The sequence below is a fragment of the Pocillopora damicornis genome, chromosome 8 (genome assembly GCF_964200805.1).
Source record: "Pocillopora damicornis chromosome 8, jaPocDami1.2, whole genome shotgun sequence".
Taxonomy (NCBI): Eukaryota; Metazoa; Cnidaria; class Anthozoa; order Scleractinia; family Pocilloporidae; genus Pocillopora; species Pocillopora damicornis.
In genome coordinates, this window is record NC_142677.1 from 4,857,398 (window position 1) to 4,880,428 (window position 23,031).

The 23,031-nt window shown below is 38.9% G+C and overlaps 3 protein-coding genes across 4 annotated transcripts in view; 1 reads left to right on the top strand and 2 right to left on the bottom strand.

Annotated features, from left to right (window-relative positions):
* LOC113666170 (uncharacterized) overlaps positions 1-1,593 on the bottom strand; it is a 13,582-nt gene extending 11,989 nt beyond the window's left edge. The window contains exon 1 of the mRNA XM_089214347.1: positions 1,481-1,593. The gene's annotated coding sequence lies outside the window, so the exon portion shown is untranslated. The remainder of the gene's footprint in view (positions 1-1,480) is intronic.
* The window catches only part of LOC149041080 (uncharacterized), a 321,438-nt gene that overhangs the window by 77,643 nt on the left and 220,764 nt on the right, over positions 1-23,031 (top strand). The window lies entirely within an intron of this gene.
* On the bottom strand, positions 5,793-21,530 carry LOC149041087 (uncharacterized). Of its 2 annotated transcripts, none has more exons than XM_089214349.1 (7): positions 21,253-21,530; positions 16,101-16,226; positions 15,888-15,945; positions 15,254-15,330; positions 7,949-14,138; positions 7,215-7,414; positions 5,793-6,697 (listed from the first exon to the last, which is right to left on the bottom strand). In XM_089214349.1, the coding sequence occupies exon 5, from the start codon at positions 13,774-13,776 to the stop codon at positions 9,058-9,060; it is 4,719 nt and encodes a 1,572-aa protein (XP_089070475.1). In that variant the 5' UTR covers positions 13,777-14,138; positions 15,254-15,330; positions 15,888-15,945; positions 16,101-16,226; positions 21,253-21,530; the 3' UTR covers positions 5,793-6,697; positions 7,215-7,414; positions 7,949-9,057. The 2 variants fall into 2 exon arrangements, with proteins under 2 accessions (XP_089070475.1, XP_089070474.1); XM_089214348.1 differs by having other exon boundaries at positions 16,110-16,226; positions 21,253-21,438.

The window sequence follows — 23,031 nt, forward strand, 5'->3', positions numbered from 1 at the left end:
ATTAAACTACTTCTTTATTATGTAAATATTGCGTGTCATAAATAGTGCTAGTGTTCGCGCGCTGGCGGTTCATTCTTTCACAACTTTCGTCTTGTTCGAATGAACTTGTTGTGATCTGACCGTGTTGTTTATTGTCGCGATGGAGTTTAGTGTTGGCGATTCTGTCGAAGCTGTCAATCAGTTAGGAATTTGGACAAAAGCGAAAGTTGTCAGCAAATCGGACAACGCAATTGTTGTAAATTTTCCCGGGAGAATTTATTTCATCTGTTAACAAAAGAAAAATATCTCACCTACATCAGAGAAGTTGCGCTCTTCACGATCTTCGGAAGCATGCCGGCATGTCGGCAAACTCATCGGAATGAATAAGTAATGAAAAGAGCAATAGCCTGAATATATGAATACTTAACAACCTCAATTTTTGAGGTTCACGTTTAACCCGCTATGGAGTTGTCATGAAAATATAGAAGGTTTCGAACAGATTTCACTGATTGCCCACAAAGATCTGGAGATTCCGAAAGTGCATTCTAGAACTGACGAGATATCAAAGCGCCAAGAAAGAGCTTATCAACAGTTCAGACGGAAATCGCGACCTTTAAGGCAGTGTCGATAATGCCGCCGCCGTTATTTTCAAGTCTCAAAGCAAGATTGAAGCAACATCAACAGTTCTAAAGGCACCTTAAAAAGGAATCAAGTTTAGTCTATAAATTTTACCTACTTGTATCAAAACCAGTCCATTGTATTCTCCCGTTTCGCATGTCTATTTATTTTCTTACAACGTCCGACTGCCAAAGCAAAATGTCGCTGTACCCACGAATTACTTTGCAATAAATTCCAACTTCGGGAAATGGCTTCAGATGCATCACTAGTATAAATTGGTTTACAATTCCAAAAAAACTTGCTTCAGAACGTTTGGGGAAAAACAAACGTGTAGAGGAAAAATTTGTTTCGTCTCAGTTCTTTGAAATTTGATTACGTGTGAGACAATCTCGTGATCACGATACTTCCGTTGTGCTTAGGCAGATTTTCTAAAGAATAAATGAGATAAAAGGCACAGTAGTTTCTATTGGAAACAGGACTTACGAAAAGCGAAGAATCTCTACATTTTGTGTTGTTGTTGATGATAGCCTTGGGAAAAGAGAAAGATCTTTGCATTCATTATTATTCTTTTTGGTTCTAAACGATGTTTCTCATCGACGGAGCGTCTTGTCGCTTGACCAGCAGATTTCAAGTGAAGTAGACGTTTTGTCGCTCCAACCGTTGTACCTTTGAGGGAAACTTAAGTCGAATCTGCTTCTATATAAATTATGTCCAGCACATGGAAAATTCAGCGTCTTAAATCATCGGACCTTGAAAACGTTTCCAGTTGCAAATGATAAAATTTTGCGAATAAGAGTTGTTTATAAACTTATGCTCATAGATTTGAGAAAGACCTAAGTGAGCGAATGAATGATCCCTTTAAACTATATAGTATAGTACTCACATCTTAAAATCGCGGCGTAGTATCAAATAGAATTGTTGTTTCTGGTACCTCAGATATGGTTGCTTCCTTACAAGCGGAAATGAAAAGCGCTTACGTCAGCTCAATTAGATACTAGTGTCCAACCTCTCCGCCAATTAGAAGATGTGAGAGTCGGTTCCAGTTCTTCGCAGCTGAGCAATATACGGTTTTTCTCTCAAATTACGATAGAACCAAACAGTTCACCATTGAGAAAAATACTCCTCGCTAACGTAATAAACATTTCAGTTCTATTCATCTATCGTCATCGAAGAAGTAACAAGCTGTCCATATTTCCAGATGAGAAATTCTGTGGGTTTTTAATGTCATGGATTTGTGCATTAACCCGGTGAGAAATTTCTCCAGAAAAATTTCCTAAAAATACTGTAAAGTTTTGTCTGCTTTGTCCCCGTCAACTGGAGAACTCTACAAGTAAATTAATTGTCTGGTGGGCGGATGCAGGATTTTTGGATAGGAAGGGGGGGCAGAAAACTTTGATTAAAAAACACAGGAGTTTTTTTATTTACTATAGAGAATTAATAAAATCAGAACTATTTCAAGCAAAGCAAATTTCAAACACATCATATTGACTAGTAACTAGCGATTCTCTCAGCCAGATCCACCAATCATAGTATTGATCACAATAACCATAGCAACAACCGCTTGTCTTAAAAAAAAATCTAAGGAATTTCCAAAGTTAAGGAGGTTTTTTCCTCAGACATTGTCCCTACCGGAGACATTTGCTCTTAATGTATTTGTTGTTTCCGGAAATTGTCATGGTTGTGATTAATTGGTAACAGGACTTCGTGTCGTCCAATTCTGTTAGTAATCATACTCGTGATTTTCAAATCGGATTCCCGCAGATTTTAACCTCTCGTATGACTTTTAGGAAATGTTGACGTCATCTATGATCTATTACTGAACAGACGCACGGCAACTTGGAATCTATTTGTTAATTTGTAATTTGCCTCCCGCTGCCCCTCCGATGCGTAGTAAGAAACGTTATGTTCAAGAACTCGATGACGCCAGACTTTTCCAGCTTATTTAACATCTGTAATGTATCTTCAGAAAGTTTCTTCGCCTCTTTTTAACTCTTGGAGTCAGTACAATTTCTTTTGTTGATACTTGCATTCAACATTAATTTAAGAATGAGGTTCGGATCGCCACCAAACCGCAGTCTTTGAATTAGTAACCGAAATTCTGAGAACTCAGCATGAAGTTTATGGATAGAAACGTTTATCCCAAATAAGCGGCTTAAAAAAAGAAAGCGATTGAACCAAGGTGTCATTGCTGCTGATAAAATGGATGAAATTTCCTCCTGACGATTTGGCCTCCTTCTTTAGATGATCTTTCAACTTCCGAAATTCAACAAAAGGGTGATAAAAATGTTTTTGTTTGCTTTTTCCACATCCACCCAGTCTGCCGCTTCTTCTTAACTGCATGCTTAAGAAGGCGCATGGATGAGACCAACAACTCTGTCGTTATTGACGCAGTCAAACTATCTTGAACGAGTTTGTGTAGGCTAAATATTCTGCTCTAAATACTCTAAATACTCTGTAGGCTGCTGCTCTAAGAGACGGAACTCTCGGTGCTTGACGAGGTAAGTTTCGAAGGTACAAGGAATGGGAAGCGCAGATATGTAAGCTGCTGCTTGCCCGAGGGCCAGTGGAAGACCTCCCAGTGTAACCTTTAAAGGTTACCAGTGTAGCGGAGAAGACAATCCGAACGCACAATATAAATCACGGTTTAATCAAATGAAGTACGTAATCAAAATTACAAACGAAAATAAGGAGATCGATGTGAAATCACAGATGAAGAGGGCGAAGTAGGATTGAAGATAGCGTAGTTATGATTGATGGTAACGTTGTAGCTGAATTTGTGTGGTTCGAACTAAAAGAAAATGCAGCAGAAACTAAACTAAGAAAATGTCCCTGAGAAATGTAACACTAGCCTAGTTAACAGTGAAGCCATTATAAAGTGAACTGAAAGCGAGAAATATATCGATATACGTATCAAAAAAAGAGGAAATATCTTAAATGTGAAATAAAGAAAAACTTACTTTGGTCTAGCTCCTAATGATTGTAGATAAATCGCTGATAGCGGATCGTTCGTGAGTAGCAGACAAAATTAGTGGCGTCGACAGCAAGTTATAGCGATGAAATATGAAATATAACATCTCGTACATGTGCTTCAATGAAACTGATTGAAATAAAAAAACTTATTAAGTAGTAATCATTAATAACCAACGAAGAAATAATAGACCGGAACAAACACAAAAGAAAAGTACACAAGTTACGCGTTTCGAAACTAACACCCAGTTATGTTGCCATATCATTAATCATTTTAAATAAAAGTGATTACAAGTATGTTGAATGCCGGTTTAGTAATTGCGCTCTCTAGAACAAGGAAAAAACATTTAACAGAGATTTTATCCCCCTTCTAGTTTCTCAGACTTTATATCCTCGTGTATCTTTCTGTGTTATCAATAGCAACATAAAAGTCCTAGCAGATAATGAAAATAACAGGTTTTAAGTGGTAATTTGCCTAAATGTAGGCTGCGCGTGATCCAACCATCTCCTGAACTATCTGATGTCTTTTTCAAATCTCGTGCGACGCTGGGAAGTTATTTTAATTTATACCACCCATGATAACACAGTCAACGATCTCGATATCATCTGTCTTTGTGATTTTAAATTAGTTTTAACAAATCTATAGCCGCTCATTGTATAAACAAATTTATAGTTGTTTGGCTCACCATTCCAACACTTGCCTTTGTTGATTTATAGGGACACAGATGTTTGAATCAACACAAAAAATTGTGCTTAATTGCAGTTTTGGTCAGGTTAACGTTTGCTATTGTTTCGATGTTTTTTAATTTCTCGCAAACGGCTGGGGCTCATGTAAACAAAATCATCTACCAACTTATTCACCAATTCATGAAAGTAATGAGCGCTAAAGCTAACTGATTTAGCTTGGAGCTAGTCAATGTCACCCAGTAGAATTCAATTAAATTCAAGTACAGCTTAGGGAAATTTGCAAAGCAGATTCAAACCAACTTCTAGAATTTTTTCGTCAAAAGTGGGCCTTATTGTTATTATTTTATATTCTGAGCTATGAATTAGCTTTTTCTGGCTTCGACAACATGTTTAAAGATCAATAAAGTTTTCACTCAGAGCGAAGCCAAGAAGGTTAATTTGCATGCACATAATAGAATAGCAATTGTAGTTACGGGTTAATCCGAGAGGTGAAAATTTGCTCGTGAAAATGTCTCAACTCATTTGCATTTTACAGTTCCTCGTGGTGCAGGCTGTTTTCCTTCTCGGGGAAAAGGAGCAAGAAAACCGTTGTCTTACATTCAAAGTTAGCTGGAAGCATCGACGAGTTCCTTGAGCTTGAGGACCAGACATGAACTATCGTCTAACCATGAAGGTTTTCACAACACAACACCAGGTGAGGGAGATTTGAGGTGAACATCCATGTACATGTTGTTGTTCAGAGCACCTAATGAACTTTAGATAATTTGGAATTCAGAATTATTTATCAACAGGCAATGCCTTAGTCAGATCTCCGTAAGAGATAAAATGAAAACAAAGCAAAACGAAGCAAAAAAATAATTTTTCAAAAACTGTTCAATGGGCAAATTTACTAATATTTTTTCAGTCCTCCGAAACCGAGGGGAGCTTTGGTAAGGACGGATATTCTTCTCGTGGTGAACAACTGAAACCGAATTTTAACTTGTAAAATTGCTTAAGACCTGAAATTGTTGTCGAATTATTTATAATAGCCTCCATTGCCAGGCATATATATATACTTCTGCAATGTCGCACAACGAAGGCCGAGCAAGGCGGACTTGATAGGCAACTAACACGTGACACGCGTGAGAGAGGAACTCGCGCGCGTGATTTCGCTCTCCTTTGTACGCTTAAAAACTGCACCTGTCTTGCTGGCTCAGGAGTTAATGATACTATGAGATGAAGTGAGGTAGAAGGAGGAAAGGATTTTAGCTGTTTTCGTGAGCTGTGAATGTTTCAATTAAATTGCTTAGAACTTTAAACCTTCCTAACGCAGTTTACAGAATGACGGGTAACAGAATTTTTTTGTTTCTTGTAGGTGAAGTTCTTTGAGGGAGGTTGATAAAATGGTGCAATGTATTAATAGATGCGCAGAGAATCCATGTTGATCAGTTAGGCCATATTCGGCCGAGTAATTTTCTGGCTTGTGAAGGTAAGTTAAAAGTTTTCAGAGTGATTTTTTACATAAACAGGATACCTTAAAAATTCTGGGTGACTGACAAACCGGAAGGAAATAGTTTTATTTTCTCATCACAAATCTTGAAATGGTATTCCATGGATCATTTATTATGAAAATTGTCCTATTCGAGGTTGTATGCACAATTAAAATGCGAAGACATCCTCTCATAACTGAAATAAACAATAAATATTTGTAACGCAAATCAACATTGCTGGGGCCTCACCATCAGTTTTTAAAATTATGCTATGAAAAAAGGGGGAAGAGAAGGTCTCAGTACCTTTGAGCAGGTAGAGACACTCCCTATGTTTTGAGAAAAAAAAAAAGGACAACATCACTATTTCACTGTTTTGCTCAGCTTGGCCCATCGACCCTCAAATGCAGAGTAATTCTGTTAGTTCAAAAAATAAAAAACAAAACAAAATAAAAACAAACAGATGCACCCACAAAAAACAAAAACACGGCGAAAACAAGACCACCATAAATATGACATTTAGGTCACGGGAAAAAGGAAATGATCATCAACTAAAGAGGCTCTTGATCGTTAAACAAATTCTCCTTGTCAGCACTCTAGGAAATGTACAGAGAGCAGTATGGAGAATATACGCTCTGATGTTAGGTTGTAAAGGGTTAACATAAAAAAAACCACGCAAGAGCTTTGTCTGCGCTTTGCCATCACTTAATTACAATTCATGCCATACAAAATTGCCCGAAAAAAGTTGAGAAGTAACAGTTGTTGCTACCCTGTTCGCTTTACTTTTTATAATGTAAACAATTTTTAAAAAATTGATAAAACACCAATATTTCCCACCATATTTTAAGATAGTGAAAATCTTTGTTTTCTTAAATGCTTTACACCTAAGTTAACATTTTTTTTAAAGAAACAGTTCATCACACGTAGAATCTTTACAGCGATGTAACAAATTTCCTATTTAGCAGCCGGGGGAATTTGGGCTGGAAAACAAAAAAGACAAAACACATATAAGTAATTTTCAAAAATATCTCAACATTAAGGATTGCTAAATAATTCAATAATCCATACATTTGACGAGACGTTTGAGTCAGTCACGACAACTGAAAATTCTCATTGCGTAGCAAGGATCATAGTGCCACGTGACTGCTGTTACACTAAGAATCACTCTAAAGTTTCTTTCCTCAAGGCACAGAAGAAAAGCTTTCTAAAAGTAACAAACAAACAATCAAACTGATGAAAATTAATTTTTTTAAAGTTTCTTTCCATTTGAGAAAGAGAAAATGGGAATACAGAAGGGGACTGGGGAAAATCAGAGCGTCGGCCGGCATCTGTTTCTTCCACTGCAAACGGAAGCGGAAGTCTGTTTCTCTAGACCTCCACAAATTGAATGATTATTTCCTCTAAGGCTGTCCATCATTCAATTCTTTTATCTCGTCTACTCAACGTGTTGTCGCATAACTAGACCAAAAAAAAAAAGTTAGAAAGTACACTACTTACATCATCGCCTCTCATTCCATCACGGGTAGAGAACAAATCCAACGTCGTCACCAGACCATCTCCAATATCAGTCCAGCCGCCCCTGGTATTCTCTAATCTTTTCAACTCGTCTAGAAGCTTGTCTGGATCGAGCCACTCGTCAAAGTAGATTTTGATACTTTCTTTAGTCGTGTACTGCAGCAAAGCTACGTGGGTTCCATCTTATGAGATAGAAAAAGCCTTGATGAAATCTTTGACAAAATCTTTGGTCTGACGGTATTCACTGTCGTCGATTAAACTGAGCCATCTATTGCGAATCCTACGTCAAACTTGACATATCTACTGCAACTTGACATGTTACAAAACACAAGTAATCGCGTTGATTGATCGAACTAGAAATTAAGGGACCACTCATTATCTATCGCCGGGGGGAGGCGTTTGAAGAACTTTGTTTTTTTGGGGGGAGGGGATCACGTGGCTTTCAGGGAGAACGGAGAGGGTATCAGTCGATATCAACATACTATGGAGGGAGGACTGTAGAAAATTGACTGCCAATTAACTGCCACGGGGGGGGGGGGGGAGAAATAAGAATATTAAAGAACCTTATGGGGGAATCAGATCAAATTCATCGTGACACCACCAAAGACCGCCAAATCTCCTCCCCCCCCCATAAATAATGACCAGTTCCTAAGTGTAAAGACGTTAAAGATTTTCCATAAGGTAACAAATGAAAAAAATTATTGTTACAATCTTACTTTGAATTTAGCACCGTGTCCTGGTATCTCCTGATTTGCAGTCACAACGGAAAGTTCCTCTTTCGCACTGCGCACGGACCATCATTTTGGGAAGGCTGATATTTACATCTGCACCACGTTACATTGACTAACAATCGAGCGGAGTCTTGTTGTTGTAGTTCCGCAAAACTTACTGATCACCCCCATCCTTTCGCGGATGTAAATCAGTTGCTAAGCAAGTCAATCTATATTGTGTGTAGAATTCGGCGCTCTTGAAAACTTCAATTCCATGATAGAGATTCTCATCACTCGTTTGTTTGACAATAAGACGATATATTCTGGAGAAGTTCGTTCGTCCTTTTGGCCATATTGGATGCAGAGTATCGTCCAGACCAAAATAGGCAGATCATCGATTTCTTCACTTGTCCAGACGTCACAAGTTGAATAATTATTGAAAGCTATTTGAAGAAAATCTAATGCATTGTCATTTCCTCTTATCTACCACAAGCATCCCCTTATCCTGATACGAGAATTTCCATCTGGCGTGTAAGGAGGTGTCTTGAGATGAATATTATTGCTTCTGTTTTCTAAATGTAAAAATTTACACTCCATAATCCAAATTTCGATGTACAAGAATTTCATCTGTCTCGGCAGTACAGACTCGGAAACAACAAGACTCGACCAGAAAATCATTCTGAAAATTAGTGTCGCTAGTGCTGCGTATGGGAAACTTCAAAAAAGACTGTGGAGAATCGAGTTGTCCCCGCCAGAAGTGAATGTGAGGTATGCCGAGCTGTTGTGCTTAGTCACAAGTGAAGAAGCTTACATGCCTATATGATGCGCCATCTCAATGAGATAATGAACATCATTTCTTGGAAAGACTAAGTAACAAACAAAAAGATTTTGAAGAAGACAAGTCTCTCAGCAATGGCTGACATACGGACTCAGATAAACCTGAGATAGCTCGGCCACGTAGAGATGATGGACTTCGCGAGATTATTCACGCAGCTGCTGTGCTCCCAACTCCTTGAGGGTAAGAGAAAGCTGGAAGTAGTACACTTAATCATCTAAATTTCCTCTATAGATCACAACAAACTTGATTCAAACAGAGCAGCTTCCAATAAGGAAGATTAATGCCTTCTTGGTCGATTATATTGCATTGAAGAAAAAGGAATTAGGAATATTAATACAAATATTATGATAAATTTGAGTACAAGAACTGTTTTTGGATGACGGCGTTTAACGCGATAAAAGATTGTATCCGTTTGTGAAAGGTGGGACAGTGAAGAGGGCAAACTTGCTCTTTCATCGTCAGTGGGGCGGAATGATTCATCATCCAGCTCTGATTCTGATTCACGTGATCCAATATCAACTGATCTTCGGCATTCTTGTGGACAGGGCAAAAATTTTTCAATTTCTTTTAAAAGTAGGCGTCCCTTGCCAATTAGAACTGCTGATACCAAGAAGTTTTTACCATCTTTTATCAAAATAATTCTGCTGGGACTGGAACCTTTACGTGCAACAGCAGATTGAGGGTCATGGCATTTTTGTAGTGTCCTAGAACTAAAGTTGTTTACATCTTTAAGCATTCTCGCAGCAGCCACCAGAGTAGTAAACTCAAAGAAGCAGATTTTGAAGTGTGGGGTCTCTTCCGAGTTATAGAAAAAAGCTGTTCCCGAGTCCAATTCATCTTTCTTTACAACGGCTTTCTTTAGAGAACGTTTACACACAAAGCTATCAATGATAAAGGGAAGGTCATCCGCCCTCGTACTTTCAAAAACGTGAATTTCGCCATAACGTTTGGTGACTTCCCGGATGTTCTTACCTTGGCTCAAGTGATGATACACTGCCGAAGCAACAAGGGCTTCATCCTTCCTTCTTTGTTTCGCCAAGCTGGTTGCCTTGTTGAAGTAGCCACGTAAACAAGTAGAGTCTGCTGCTATGACAGCTTCTGAATCGCTCAGCGCTTTTTCCAGAAAGGAATCCCGTTTATTCGCATCGTTTTTTACTCTCTTAGCACATTTAAGGTGCGCTGTAGCTCGCAATGCAAGAATCTCTGCTGAATCGGTCGGTTCTTGGGTAAGTGCTTCAGTGTAGTACGCCACAGCCTCATCTAACTCACCACATTTCAGACATTTTTTTGCATCCTCCATCAGCTTTGCCATATTCGCCGTTGGGGGTGATAGTTTAACTCCCTCTATGAAGGTAGTTGCATTCATTTGTAGAGGGACACCTTTTGCTGCAGTGCTGATTCGGACATCTCCATGGCCTACTATTATGGTGTCCCTTTGAAGTTTCAATGGTTCTGTTAAATGATATCTTCCTTTCATCATTACAATCACTAGATTACTTGTGCCTCTCTTCGTGGCGCGGAGAAGATCCTCGCGTGTTTTAACTACTTCGGTGTCATAGCATCCAAACTTCTCCACAACTTCTTGGATACTGGTGTATTCACTTGAAGCGAGAGTTTTAGCAAGAGCAGCTGCTGCTAATGAGTGACAACGCTTGTCACAATGAGCAAGGCAAACAGCCTTCCGATAATAAGCCTCTGCAATCTCCTCCTTACTTGGTGATAGTGCTAAAAACTGATCGTAGCACTTTAGTGCTCCCAGGTAGTTTCCTTTCACGAACAACTCTTCTCCACGTTTGCGGTGTTGGAGAGCATCGTTCGTTTTAAGCTCTTTAGGCAACAAAGATTCTAATTTGTGATATTGATCCTTGGAGACAACCGGAAAATCTGCCATAAACTCGCGTACATCAAGAGGCTGGAAGGACATGTCATCTTCTGTTGGTGGACATTTATTCCCATACCTTTCTCTTCTTTTGTCATCGACAAGCTGCTTCATCTTCACGATTCTTTTGCAAAAGTTGACTTTATGATTGCCAGTAAGCCATTCTTCATATGAGCATCTCTTGAAAATGACTTGGAAACATTTCTCCAACCCTTCAATAACTTCAAGTAGGTGTTCTTCACTACCTCCGCAACCAACTGCTTCGTTTATTGCCGATGCATCTACTTCTTTCTTTTGTATCACTAAGGTGTGTAGCGACGGCCAACGATTACCAAAAATATCCACTAGCCGAGCGTACGCCCTACAGGGATCGAACACACTCAGTACTTTCAAGGTACTGACCAGTCCCTTAATAAACCAGTCGGATTCTCTAGGTAGACTGTTGACAAAGCTCATAATCTCCTCAGCGTACGGAAGTGCATCTTTAATTTTGTGTTCCTGGTACAAATAGCCAATAATCAACTGAAGAACGCGCAACAACTCAGGGTGATCTGAAGGGTAAATCTTCTTAACAATCTTGAGGGCAGTCTCATAACGGCTTAAAACAGATTCAAAGTTGTCAGGCGAAGGCACTCGTCTCGCGGCGTTTGCAATTGAGATGTTTAGATCTGCAACATTTGCTTCACTAATCTGCAATCCTTCAAGCTCCATCAGTTCTTCGTAACATTTTTGGGACGATCGAAAGGAAGCACGGTTTTGACGTACGGCAAATTTAGTATCGTTTCCAATTGAATGCCCACAGTTTTCTATCTCCACGAGTTTCTGAACAGCCTCTTCAGCCAGTTTCTCTGCTTCTGCAGCGTGGGAGTTTCGTTTGCTTTGACTGGAGAACACCATAACTTTTAAATACAAATCTGGATCAATCCGAAGGCCGCATTTTCCTGCAATTTTCAGCTGAAAGTCCAACAAGTCAGCTTTGAGTTCGTTGAATAGTACAATATTTTTCATCAAATCGCACGCGAACGCAAATAATGAAAGGCCTTCAAAAATGAAAAGTGGGATTTCTGTCCCTGTAGATGATGTTAGTTCCCTGTCCATGTGATCTTTTAACGGACGTAAATTGGAGAGGAGACCAATGATGACATCCGATTCCTTCTTCAATTCCTCTGACATTTTTCCAAAAGCAAAAAAATTCGATAATTTCTTCAAATTCTCTTCTTTTTCTTGCAAGGCAAATTGAAGAACTCGAACAGCTGTTAGCAGTGTTTCTTCTCTTTCAGGTGTGGAAAGGTTGTCTCTGACTACATCTTGGACAAGATTGTGTACACTTAACACTTTTGACTGAGGATCGAATGAGAACAGAGAATATATCGAGAGCACCTTGAGAATGGTAGTTACGTCTATCTCAGATCGAGCACTTTCTCTTAGCTCATCGTCATCCAGTTCAGGACGGCCAGGATTAATGACTTCAACGGGTATACACCCAGGATTCAAATAGGATGCAAGATGCATCACTTTAGCAGCAGCTTTGGATTTTTTGGCAACAGATTCAAAATTAAGTAGCCAGGTTGTGCGTACCGACAGGCGATGCTCAGCTTCCTCACCACTAAACGTTGTTGTTGGTTCATGTTTCTTCAGCAACTCAAGCTTACGAGCCCGGTACGTGTGTAAATAATCCTGAAAACTGCATGGAATAGGGCTGGAAGACATGAAGGCTGCTGCTTGTTCGAGGGCTAGAGGGAGACATCCCAGTTCTTTTGCTAAATTAATTACATCCGGGTCTGAAGACTTTGCTTCGGGATTAGTTCTTTGCTCTAGCAACGATGCAGCTTCCCTTTCATCAAGGCACTGTAGATTCAGACAATCTGCCGTTGACTGCTTCAAGAACTTTGTTGTTTCTTTTGCATTTTGTCGAGTTGTTAGCAATATATACCCTTTCTCAGATGCATTGCCATTTCTTTTCCACGCTCCGCGAAATATCTTTTTCACACCTTCGGGACACACTGGATCTGTTAATTCATCGGTGTTATCAACTACTAGGAGCCATGGAAATTCATTATCGGCCAACCTGGAAAGGAACGTGCTCAAGGCATCTTCGGGTTTCGGAAGTTGAATCTTAAGAGAAATTAGCATCTCAACAACTGATTTACGAATGTTGTCATCACTTTCTCCATTGATCCAGAACACCCCACCTCGGAAATAATCCTTATTCATCCAAGCAAACTCGACAGTCAGAGCCGTCTTCCCACATCCTCCAAGACCGCAGACTGCTTTTGTCTGACATTCACTCTTTGAACCATTCTCAGGACTATTGATAGGGGCAATTAAATTATTTTCTAGCCATTTCAGATCGGACTTACGACCAGTAAACGTAGGTTGTCTACTCGGTGCGAAAAACCGGGGTCGCCTTGTATCACCTTTCAGTACCTTCACTTGTTCCTTGACTTCACTGACTGCCTTTTGCAAACAAACAACTCGGGATTTTGTTGCATTTTGTTCCTCCTCGAAGCGTTTTAATATTTTTCTCAAATCTAATTTGATGAGTTCAAATTCTCCTCTTAAGTCGTCTCTTTCATTTATCAGCCAATTGAAATCTTCAATAGTCTTTGAAATAACTCCGATGTTCTCTTTAAGGTCTGAAATGTCATTTGCTGACTTGCTTAGTTGCTCGTTTAGTTCGCAGACTTCCTCTCTGTTTATCAGCCCTTGTTCTTTCACCTCATCCATGTCATTCAGAATGCTAGACACATCATATTCCAATGATAAACGGAGCAAACGAAGGGCTTCAATTTCAGGTGACAAAGCGTTTACCAGGCCGGTTTGCTCCAAGTCTTGCAAGTCTTTGGAAGATGATTGGGCATCTTTGTCAGAAGAAAATACGGACTCATTCAGTAAGCTTCTTAGAAGACCAAATATGGTTTTTACGTCTGTATCAGAGAGTTCTTGGTCTGGAGCATGCGTCCATCTATTTCGGCATTTGTCTTGTACTTCATCTAATACATTCTGCTTTATTGGGGGAACGATAACAGGAGACCATTTTAATAAGTTCAAGAGACCTGAAATGTCTGTCATGTTGGCATCAATGACGTCTGTTTTTCGTTTTCCAAGGGTTGGCATGAAGACTTTTGCTATCTCCCACGCCCCAGCAGGAGATCCCCATTGTTGTCTATCACTGTTGTTCCAGAAAATCTTTGGTCGCCGAGACTTGTGGAGGCGCTTAAGCTCCTTCTTCCATGTGGCGCAAGTGGCACATTTGGACGAGTGACCTGCACAGGTGCATGGGGAGAGTGAATGCAGAGGAGGGCTGGAAATAAGTGACTGGTACCAAGCATCCAGTCGCCTTTGGATTAGAGGCGTAATTCCATTTTTTGTTATGTTTCAGGCACATCCGACCGTTACCCAGTTTTTGTGCTCTTTCTTATCTAGTTCTGCTGTCCAGCCGGTAGGCATCTCGTGTTTTCCTTTATCAAGGCTAAATTCTAAAAAATTATATGACTTTGTTAATAAACTAAACTCAGGGATTCTTTACTACGTCTGTTTAGGGAGATGAAGTGGTTCGAGATACTGAAGGGTGAGGGAACTCAAGATATTGGGGATGAGATTCTATGGGCCTTAGGAGGCAAAGATTTCAAACTTAGAGTCATTTTATTTCTGTGCCTTAAAGCAGTCAGTCGGTCACTAAATGTGAATGATTGAATGAGGTCAGTTGGGCAGTCAACCGGTCGGTAATTGAATCATTCAGTCAGTCGGTAAAAGAGTCAGACAGTCAGCGATTCAGTCAGAGAATCAATCATTCGTCAGTTTGTCAGCCAGTCACTCCGAGAGTCAGTGCGTCGGTGAACAAGTAAGTTAGTCGATCAGTAGGTAAATTAAGGAGTCAGTCAGCTAGTAAATCAATCGGTTAATAAATCAGTCAGTCAATCGTCAATCAGTCAATCAGTTAGTCAGTCAGTTTATCATTAAGTTAATAAGTCAGAGAGTTGGTCGGTCAGGAAGAGAATCAGTCTGTCAGTCAGTCAGACAGTCGTTTGATCCATTAGTTAGCCAATGAGTGACTCAGTTAGTCAGTCAGCAAGTCCGATAGTCAGTCAGTTAGTTGGTCAGTCGGTTAGTCAATAAGTTAGTATATCCATAAGTCGGTCAGTCTTTCAATCTGTAAGTCCGTGGGTCAATCAGTCAGCATGTCTATGAGTAAGTCGATCGTTACGCAAGTCAGATCAGTCTGTGAATCAGGTAATTAGTCAATCCATTCTTTAAATCATTCAATCCATTCAATCAGTTCATCTCTCAATCTCTCATGAATGGTTTATTCAGTCAGTCATTCAGTAATTATAAGTCAATCACTCAACTAATACGGGTGAGAAACAATCGATCAGTCGACCAATGAGTCAAGTGCAAGGTAGCAGTCATTAATTCAGTCAGCCAGTCATTCGTTAAACCAGCCATGAGGTTATTCTACCCACAAAAAGTTAATTAATTAACCGGTTTTCTCGAAATCAGAGGGTATGTCAAAGTTTTGAAATATATGCAGTCGGAAACTATTGAATATCATAAGAGAGGCGAAGTATTATGATATTAAAACCAGAATACTTACAAGTCGTCACCAATGCAAGTAAGCCAGGTTCAGTATGATAAGGTAGAAATTTCACCGTTTTCTCTTAATGACCTTGCCTGTTAAAAAAAAAGTGATTTTGAGATGTCCTAAAGTCTTGACACCTTAAATTTTATATTTATTGAATTTCTGTTTAAGTCTTCTTCTAATGTCGTTTCACAACGTAGTTTTGTTATATGCATCCCATAGTTAATCAAAGTAGGGTTATAATAGTTTTGACTCCACTTGGTGGAAGCAGCTCTCTCCTTTATGACCATCCTTGGTGCAGAAAACGTTGCTTTTTGCGGGAATTGCGTTAAGGAAAATTCATCCTATACACAGGAATATCTAGTTGATACCCCTTCATTACTTATGACGCCAAATTAAATTGCTGACTTCAGTTTCAATCTAGAAATCTCCTTCTAGCTCCTAGAGACTTGGGTGATAATAGCTAAGCTGCGTGCATCATTCATTATCTGACACCCTTCTGGCAAATCCTATTGCATTTCGAAGCATCTCCCTGTTGTTATAATTGCTCCTTTGGTATCCCTTTAAATCATTATACTTTTTTCGGCCTAGTGGGGTTTCATTGTCTAGTAAACTTAAAAAAAAGTAAAAAATAAAATGGCAAACCTACCTTATCTGCTCAAAAATGCAGCTCTTGAAGATAGCTGATGTGCTTGGCGTAACTTTTTCTAAAAACAAGTAAAGCGTTAATATTGTTTTAGCCGGATCAGATTAATGATATATATGCGTTACAGACAATTAAGCTTACCATATAACCAATTCAAAAATGATACGGAATCATTGAATACGATTTATCACAAATGTTGTATGAACAAGAAGTCACCTGTTGTACCTCTGATAGGGCATCTGTTTGTTCTCTCGTGAAAATTCACGCAATGGCAAATAGTCTTTGGAAAGCAGCAGTGGAAATGCTCACCTATGCATATGCTGTTATCTAGTCTTCTATTGACTGTAGATAGAGTGAGCATGGTGTTAGCTTACTGGGTATGATGTCGGGGACTGGCCTCCCCGTGATTAATGATTAACAATAGATATAATCAAAGTGCTCTGTGAGCAAACTCGTGAATTGACACATGATTTTTGAGATTATGTTTAATGTTATCTGGTTTAGGGAATTTTGTGGTTGATTGTCATCTAGAGTACGAACAGTAGTTCAGTGTTCGCTAATGTAGCAAAGAAACAAAGTAACGTTGGGACAAGAAGGCATTACAATTGAAATGATCATGCTATTACATTTAACAAGGTGGATGATGTCATGTGTTTTAAATGTCTATCATTTTTGTTTCTGGTTCAAAAGAAAAGGTTGGAAGTAAATGTGGGTGAAAACTGAAATTTACTGTCTTTCGTTGTAAATATTAGAAAATCAAGGCAATACTGTCTTAATGAAAACATTAACGATTCCCTCTTTATCAAATGAGACAAACGGGAACGAGTTTTGAGTGATATAACTAAGCCAAGCCTGCCACCGTCATTTTAGATCTCCGCCTGGGTAGATTTAAGTCACGTGCTAGGCAACGTATAATCAATAACAAGATAGAATTTCATTTCAGGCCTATTTATCAATTTTGTGGTGTGTAACTTTCGCATTTTAGTACGTTGTATATATGTTGAATCTTCAAATTGTCTTGAAACTTACGAGAAAATTGTTCTTTAAAAATTCACTGAAAATCGGTAGCTAAAATTGTTTGGCTAAGTGTTATTTGATTTTCGTGTTAACTTGTTATTTAGTCAGTCGCCGGCATCTTTTGTTGCTTCACACAGGAAAAACACACGCGACGAAACGTAATGATCAATTTTGTCCTCAATCTCACGCTATAACAGAAAAAGCTTTTGAACATCTGTAAACTCCGAGCGCTTCGCAGTAAGTGATATTTTCAATGAATCTTCGGATTGTTTTCAAGTTCAAGGATTGTAAATTACAATTTTATGAAAAACGAAGGTTGTTGTTATTTCAGTGTGAATCCTTGAATGCTTGCCAGTCGCTGGCGCCGCTTGTTGAAACTAAAACGAAAAAAAAAACTCTTTTAAGATTATCATTGGCTTCTTTTTCACCCCACCACTATTCTTAGCAACAAAGGTCGCCATTTCGTCTGTTTATTGCTCGCCAAAAACTATCAAATGTACTCAAAAGCCTAAAATCCAAAAAAAGTTTACAGGAATCGACCAATCGAGCGAGCGAGCGAGCGAGCGAATACTATTCCCCACATCGTATCTATAACTCGCTCTTGCGCATGCGCGCAATTCACGAGTTAAAAATGGCTTAAAAGAGGTTGGTCAAGTGAATGGTGTAGTAGCGTTTTCCTGCATATTCGGGAACTTTGATCATCTTGTTCAGAACTTTTGTAAAACCTCAGAATAAAGCAAATAAAAGAATAAGACTCAGAATAAAAGTTTAAGCAAAGTGACACTGTGCGCATCCTGCCTGTAATGGCCGGAGAGAATCCAGCCGCGTGGAAGAAGCATAATTTAAATAGAAAGTTACAGATGTCAGAGATATTTTGTGAGCAGCAGGGGCTATGTGGTCTCATATCTTTACCATGATAATACTGATAAAATCCGCATATTTGCATGACAACTGCATTGCTAATCTTTTTGCCACACATGATTACAGGCCTCAGAGATAATCTAGAACAGGAACAAGAACTGGAACTTGATAAAATAACCTTAATTGTACAAATTAATAAGCAGCATATTACTCCATTTGACTAGGATTAGTACTTACATAACCATTGGTATTTGTTTTATTCGCATGTTTACAACTTGGAACGTCATTGGTTAGGGGGAATAATTTTTATTCCTTAGGTTGTTCCTTTTGCATTCCTCATCCCCATAACAAGTTTCCCTATAGACTTTCTGCTTTCCTCTACAATCTTAAAAAGGTCTCCTTGCAGAAAAAAGCTTATACATGTAGGGAAAGTGAAAATGAAACTGGTAAATCTATGTTTGCCACTCGTCGATGGAGATTTGGCAGACCACTAACGTGCTTGACAAACCATTTCACAAACACAATGGAAGTGAAAATGAAAGTGGTAAATTCCCCTCATAGTATGAAGATTTCAAAGATACTGGTCATTTGTTCACATAAACACATCATTAATTAAGACTGAGATTGATCCTCCTTCGTGTACCCTATCATTTATTAACTGATTTATTTCCATACAGTTTTATTTTCACATTTGCAAGGGAAGTACATGTAGTAATTAAAATGTTAACCAGCAATAATAAATTGCATTCAACACCTTTTCAATGTGACACATTTTATTGCAATTTACAGTTTCGAACGCTGCACTCCTCACCCAAACCACCTTTTGGTATTTCCGAAATGCACTTGATTATTAAGATGACCATAAAAACAAAATGCGTCAGCAGCCAAATGATTATGTTATCACTACTAAACAGGAATGCCGCAGAATACAAATCTCTCAATGTAAAAATCCTTTTTAAGCCTGAATCATTAAAACAAGATAACATTACAGAAACTTGAATGAAAGTGATCTTCGCAGTGATGTGCACTACTTAGGCAGTAGTGAAAATAAGGCCTGAAAAAAATTCAGGCCTGTACGGGATTTGAACCCATGACCTCTGCGATACCGGTGCAGCGCTCTACCAACTGAGCTAACAAGCCAACTGGGAGCTGGTCATGATGGTGGTTCTAAATAAACCCGTGAAGTGATGAATAGTACGGTTAAGAATATATGAAGGTCATATATTTGAACTGCGGATAATGACATGAATGAAAGTGATCTTCGCAGTGATGTGCACTACTTAGGCAGTAGTGAAAATAAGGCCTGAAAAAAATTCAGGCCTGTACGGGATTTGAACCCATGACCTCTGCGATACCGGTGCAGCGCATTATCCGCAGTTCAAATATATGACCTTCATATATTCTTAACCGTACTATTCATCACTTCACGGGTTTATTTAGAACCACCATCATGACCAGCTCCCAGTTGGCTTGTTAGCTCAGTTGGTAGAGCGCTGCACCGGTATCGCAGAGGTCATGGGTTCAAATCCCGTACAGGCCTGAATTTTTTTTTCAGGCCTTATTTTCACTACTGCCTAAGTAGTGCACATCACTGCGAAGATCACTTTCATTCATGTCATTATCCGCAGTTCAAATATATGACCTTCATATATTCTTAACCGTACTATTCATCACTTCACGGGTTTATTTAGAACCACCATCATGACCAGCTCCCAGTTGGCTTGTTAGCTCAGTTGGTAGAGCGCTGCACCGGTATCGCAGAGGTCATGGATTCAAATCCCGTACAGGCCTGAATTTTTTTTTCAGGCCTTATTTTCACTACTGCCTAAGTAGTGCACATCACTGCGAAGATCACTTTCATTCATGTCATTATCCGCAGTTCAAATATATGACCTTCATATATTCTTAACCGTACTATTCATCACTTCACGGGTTTATTTAGAACCACCATCATGACCAGCTCCCAGTTGGCTTGTTAGCTCAGTTGGTAGAGCGCTGCACCGGTATCGCAGAGGTCATGGGTTCAAATCCCGTACAGGCCTGAATTTTTTTTTCAGGCCTTATTTTCACTACTGCCTAAGTAGTGCACATCACTGCGAAGATCACTTTCATTCATGTCATTATCCGCAGTTCAAATATATGACCTTCATATATTCTTAACCGTACTATTCATCACTTCACGGGTTTATTTAGAACCACCATCATGACCAGCTCCCAGTTGGCTTGTTAGCTCAGTTGGTAGAGCGCTGCACCGGTATCGCAGAGGTCATGGGTTCAAATCCCGTACAGGCCTGAATTTTTTTTTCAGGCCTTATTTTCACTACTGCCTAAGTAGTGCACATCACTGCGAAGATCACTTTCATTCATGTCATTATCCGCAGTTCAAATATATGACCTTCATATATTCTTAACCGTACTATTCATCACTTCACGGGTTTATTTAGAACCACCATCATGACCAGCTCCCAGTTGGCTTGTTAGCTCAGTTGGTAGAGCGCTGCACCGGTATCGCAGAGGTCATGGGTTCAAATCCCGTACAGGCCTGAATTTTTTTTTCAGGCCTTATTTTCACTACTGCCTAAGTAGTGCACATCACTGCGAAGATCACTTTCATTCATGTCATTATCCGCAGTTCAAATATATGACCTTCATATATTCTTAACCGTACTATTCATCACTTCACGGGTTTATTTAGAACCACCATCATGACCAGCTCCCAGTTGGCTTGTTAGCTCAGTTGGTAGAGCGCTGCACCGGTATCACAGAGGTCATGGGTTCAAATCCCGTACAGGCCTGAATCTTTTTCAGGCCTTATTTTCACTACTGCCTAAGTAGTGCACATCACTGCGAAGATCACTTTCATTCATGTCATTATCCGCAGTTCAAATATATGACCTTCATATATTCTTAACCGTACTATTACAGAAACTGTTATAATTAAATTCCACCTTTTATTCTTTTATTACGATAAACCGCTGAAAAGTCATTTTCATGAATGCTTGATGATGATAATTATTTGAGTCTATTTGAATTTAATTTTTTAAGTTCTTTCCTCAAAACCTTCTTTATCTACTGTATTCACGCTGAATCATTGACTCGAACACGCAAATGTTTTTGATGTTAAGAGACAAATATACTACGTATTAGACTGCAGATTCCAATGTTTAGCTCTAAATGTAGGTATATAGTATTTTTAATTCCTCCCATACAAACGCTATGAAATCATGGGAGGCACCGTAAAACGAGGGTTGTCTGATCAAGTACTTACTGATAAAACCTTTGCAAGGGTATCCTGTTGTTATGTCACGTACAAACATGCAGCGGCATGTTTGCGTGCACTTAAATGTTTTTTTTTATATAAAGGAACAAATGTTCTACGCAGTAGACTGCCGATTCCAATGTTTAACCCCAAATGTAGGTTTGCAGTATTTTAAATTCCTCCCATGCAAACTGGGCTCAAAAACGCTATGAAATCATGGAAGGCACTTACTTGTTAAATCCTTTGCAAGGGTATCACGTTGTTATGTCATACACAAACATGTAGCGGCAAAACGGTCTGATTGTGCAGTAACCTAATGGAACATTCAAATTTCCGCTTGCAGGCGAACTCGATTTCACCGGTTCCTCCTTTCTCAACTTAGCCGGATACTTCTCTGATTTACATAAAATGGAAAGTGAGCCAATAAATCTACCTTATTTCCTCAATAATATAGATTTCACAGATGACTGGTATGCTCGACTAAACCCTTTCACAGACACAATGAAAGTGAAAATGAAAATGGTAAATCTACCTTATTTGTTAAACAATGATAAAGATAACCATTTTGATTGACTGAACAAAACAATGAAGCGAAATTAAAATGGTTAATTTCCACTTATTGGACACAGATTTTAATGATTACCCATACTTTACTCGAAAAAACGTCTTTGTAACTTGATTCATTTTCAATGAAAGTTTGCATTTTATTATATTTTACAGTCTGTAAAACAGCACTCCTCACAAGAGCTACCTTCTTGCAGTTTAAGTGATTATGAGCGCATTTTTCCGTTTCAAATTTCCGCCAGCAGGCGGACTTGATTTCACTGGTTCCTCCTTTCTCAACTTAGATACCTAGTCTAATGATTTAGATGACACGAAAATTAAGCTAATAAATCTACTTTATTTCCTCAATAATTTAGATTTCAGAGATGACTGATATGCTCGACTAACCCTTTGACAGACACAATGAAAGTGAAAATGGAAAAGGTAAATTTCCCTCATATCATGAAGATTTCAAAGATAAAGAGATAGATTGATATCCGAGACATTTAACATCATATTCACGCCACACGTTCAAGCAAGCACCCCTAACTGAAGAGAATATAGACTGATAATCTCTTGCCTCTAGTATCAACAGAAATCAATTGCACTCAAAACACCCTCGTTCAAGATCTTATAATGCGATACATTTCACTGTAATTTGACGTTTTGAACCGTGCACTGCTCAGACAAGCTCCTTTTGGCATTTTGCTTGACCATCACTACTAAACGGAAATGTCCCAAAAAGCTAATATTTTGATATGAAGACATTTACAAGAATGAATATAACTTAACAGATACTCTTAAAATAAAACTCGTTTTATCTAATCAAAACTTCGACGAAAACAGAAATGATCGTTTAAACGAGCAAGTAATCTGACCGGTTTTCTAGCACAAGGGAACATACTTTATTTCATACACCACTAATAATTCATTTTCACAGATGCTTGGATACTACCAATTAGATAAAACTTTTTGAGCTTTGACTTAATAATAAAAGCTGGTTCTCCACTCGCCTATTTATTTCCTTAATATTTCTCTATTCAAAGAATCGTTTGCTCCTAAATGCATAACACGTTTCTGACTCAATGACATAAACGTACCAGATGTCTCAATGTAAGATTGCCGCCGGAAATGAACGATCCCAGTAAACAGGAATTCTTGATGGTAAATAATTTAATTTAATTTCCTGTCTCACGACGACTGGAATAACAGAGGTGGCAAAACAAGCTTGAAACGGCAGAGAACGCCACAAACCACAATGGAAACATAAGGTGCGAGTAAGATCTACTAGGTTTTACATGTAAAATGTTTATATTTCGAAATATTTATCGTTGTAAATCGATCATATTTCGTTCCCCATACTATTCCTTTTAACGTGTTCAAAATACCTTAACTTACACCGCGTCACACAACGCGTGACGCTTTCATGAATTAATCGCTTGCTTTTTCTTAAGAAGTAAACTTGGG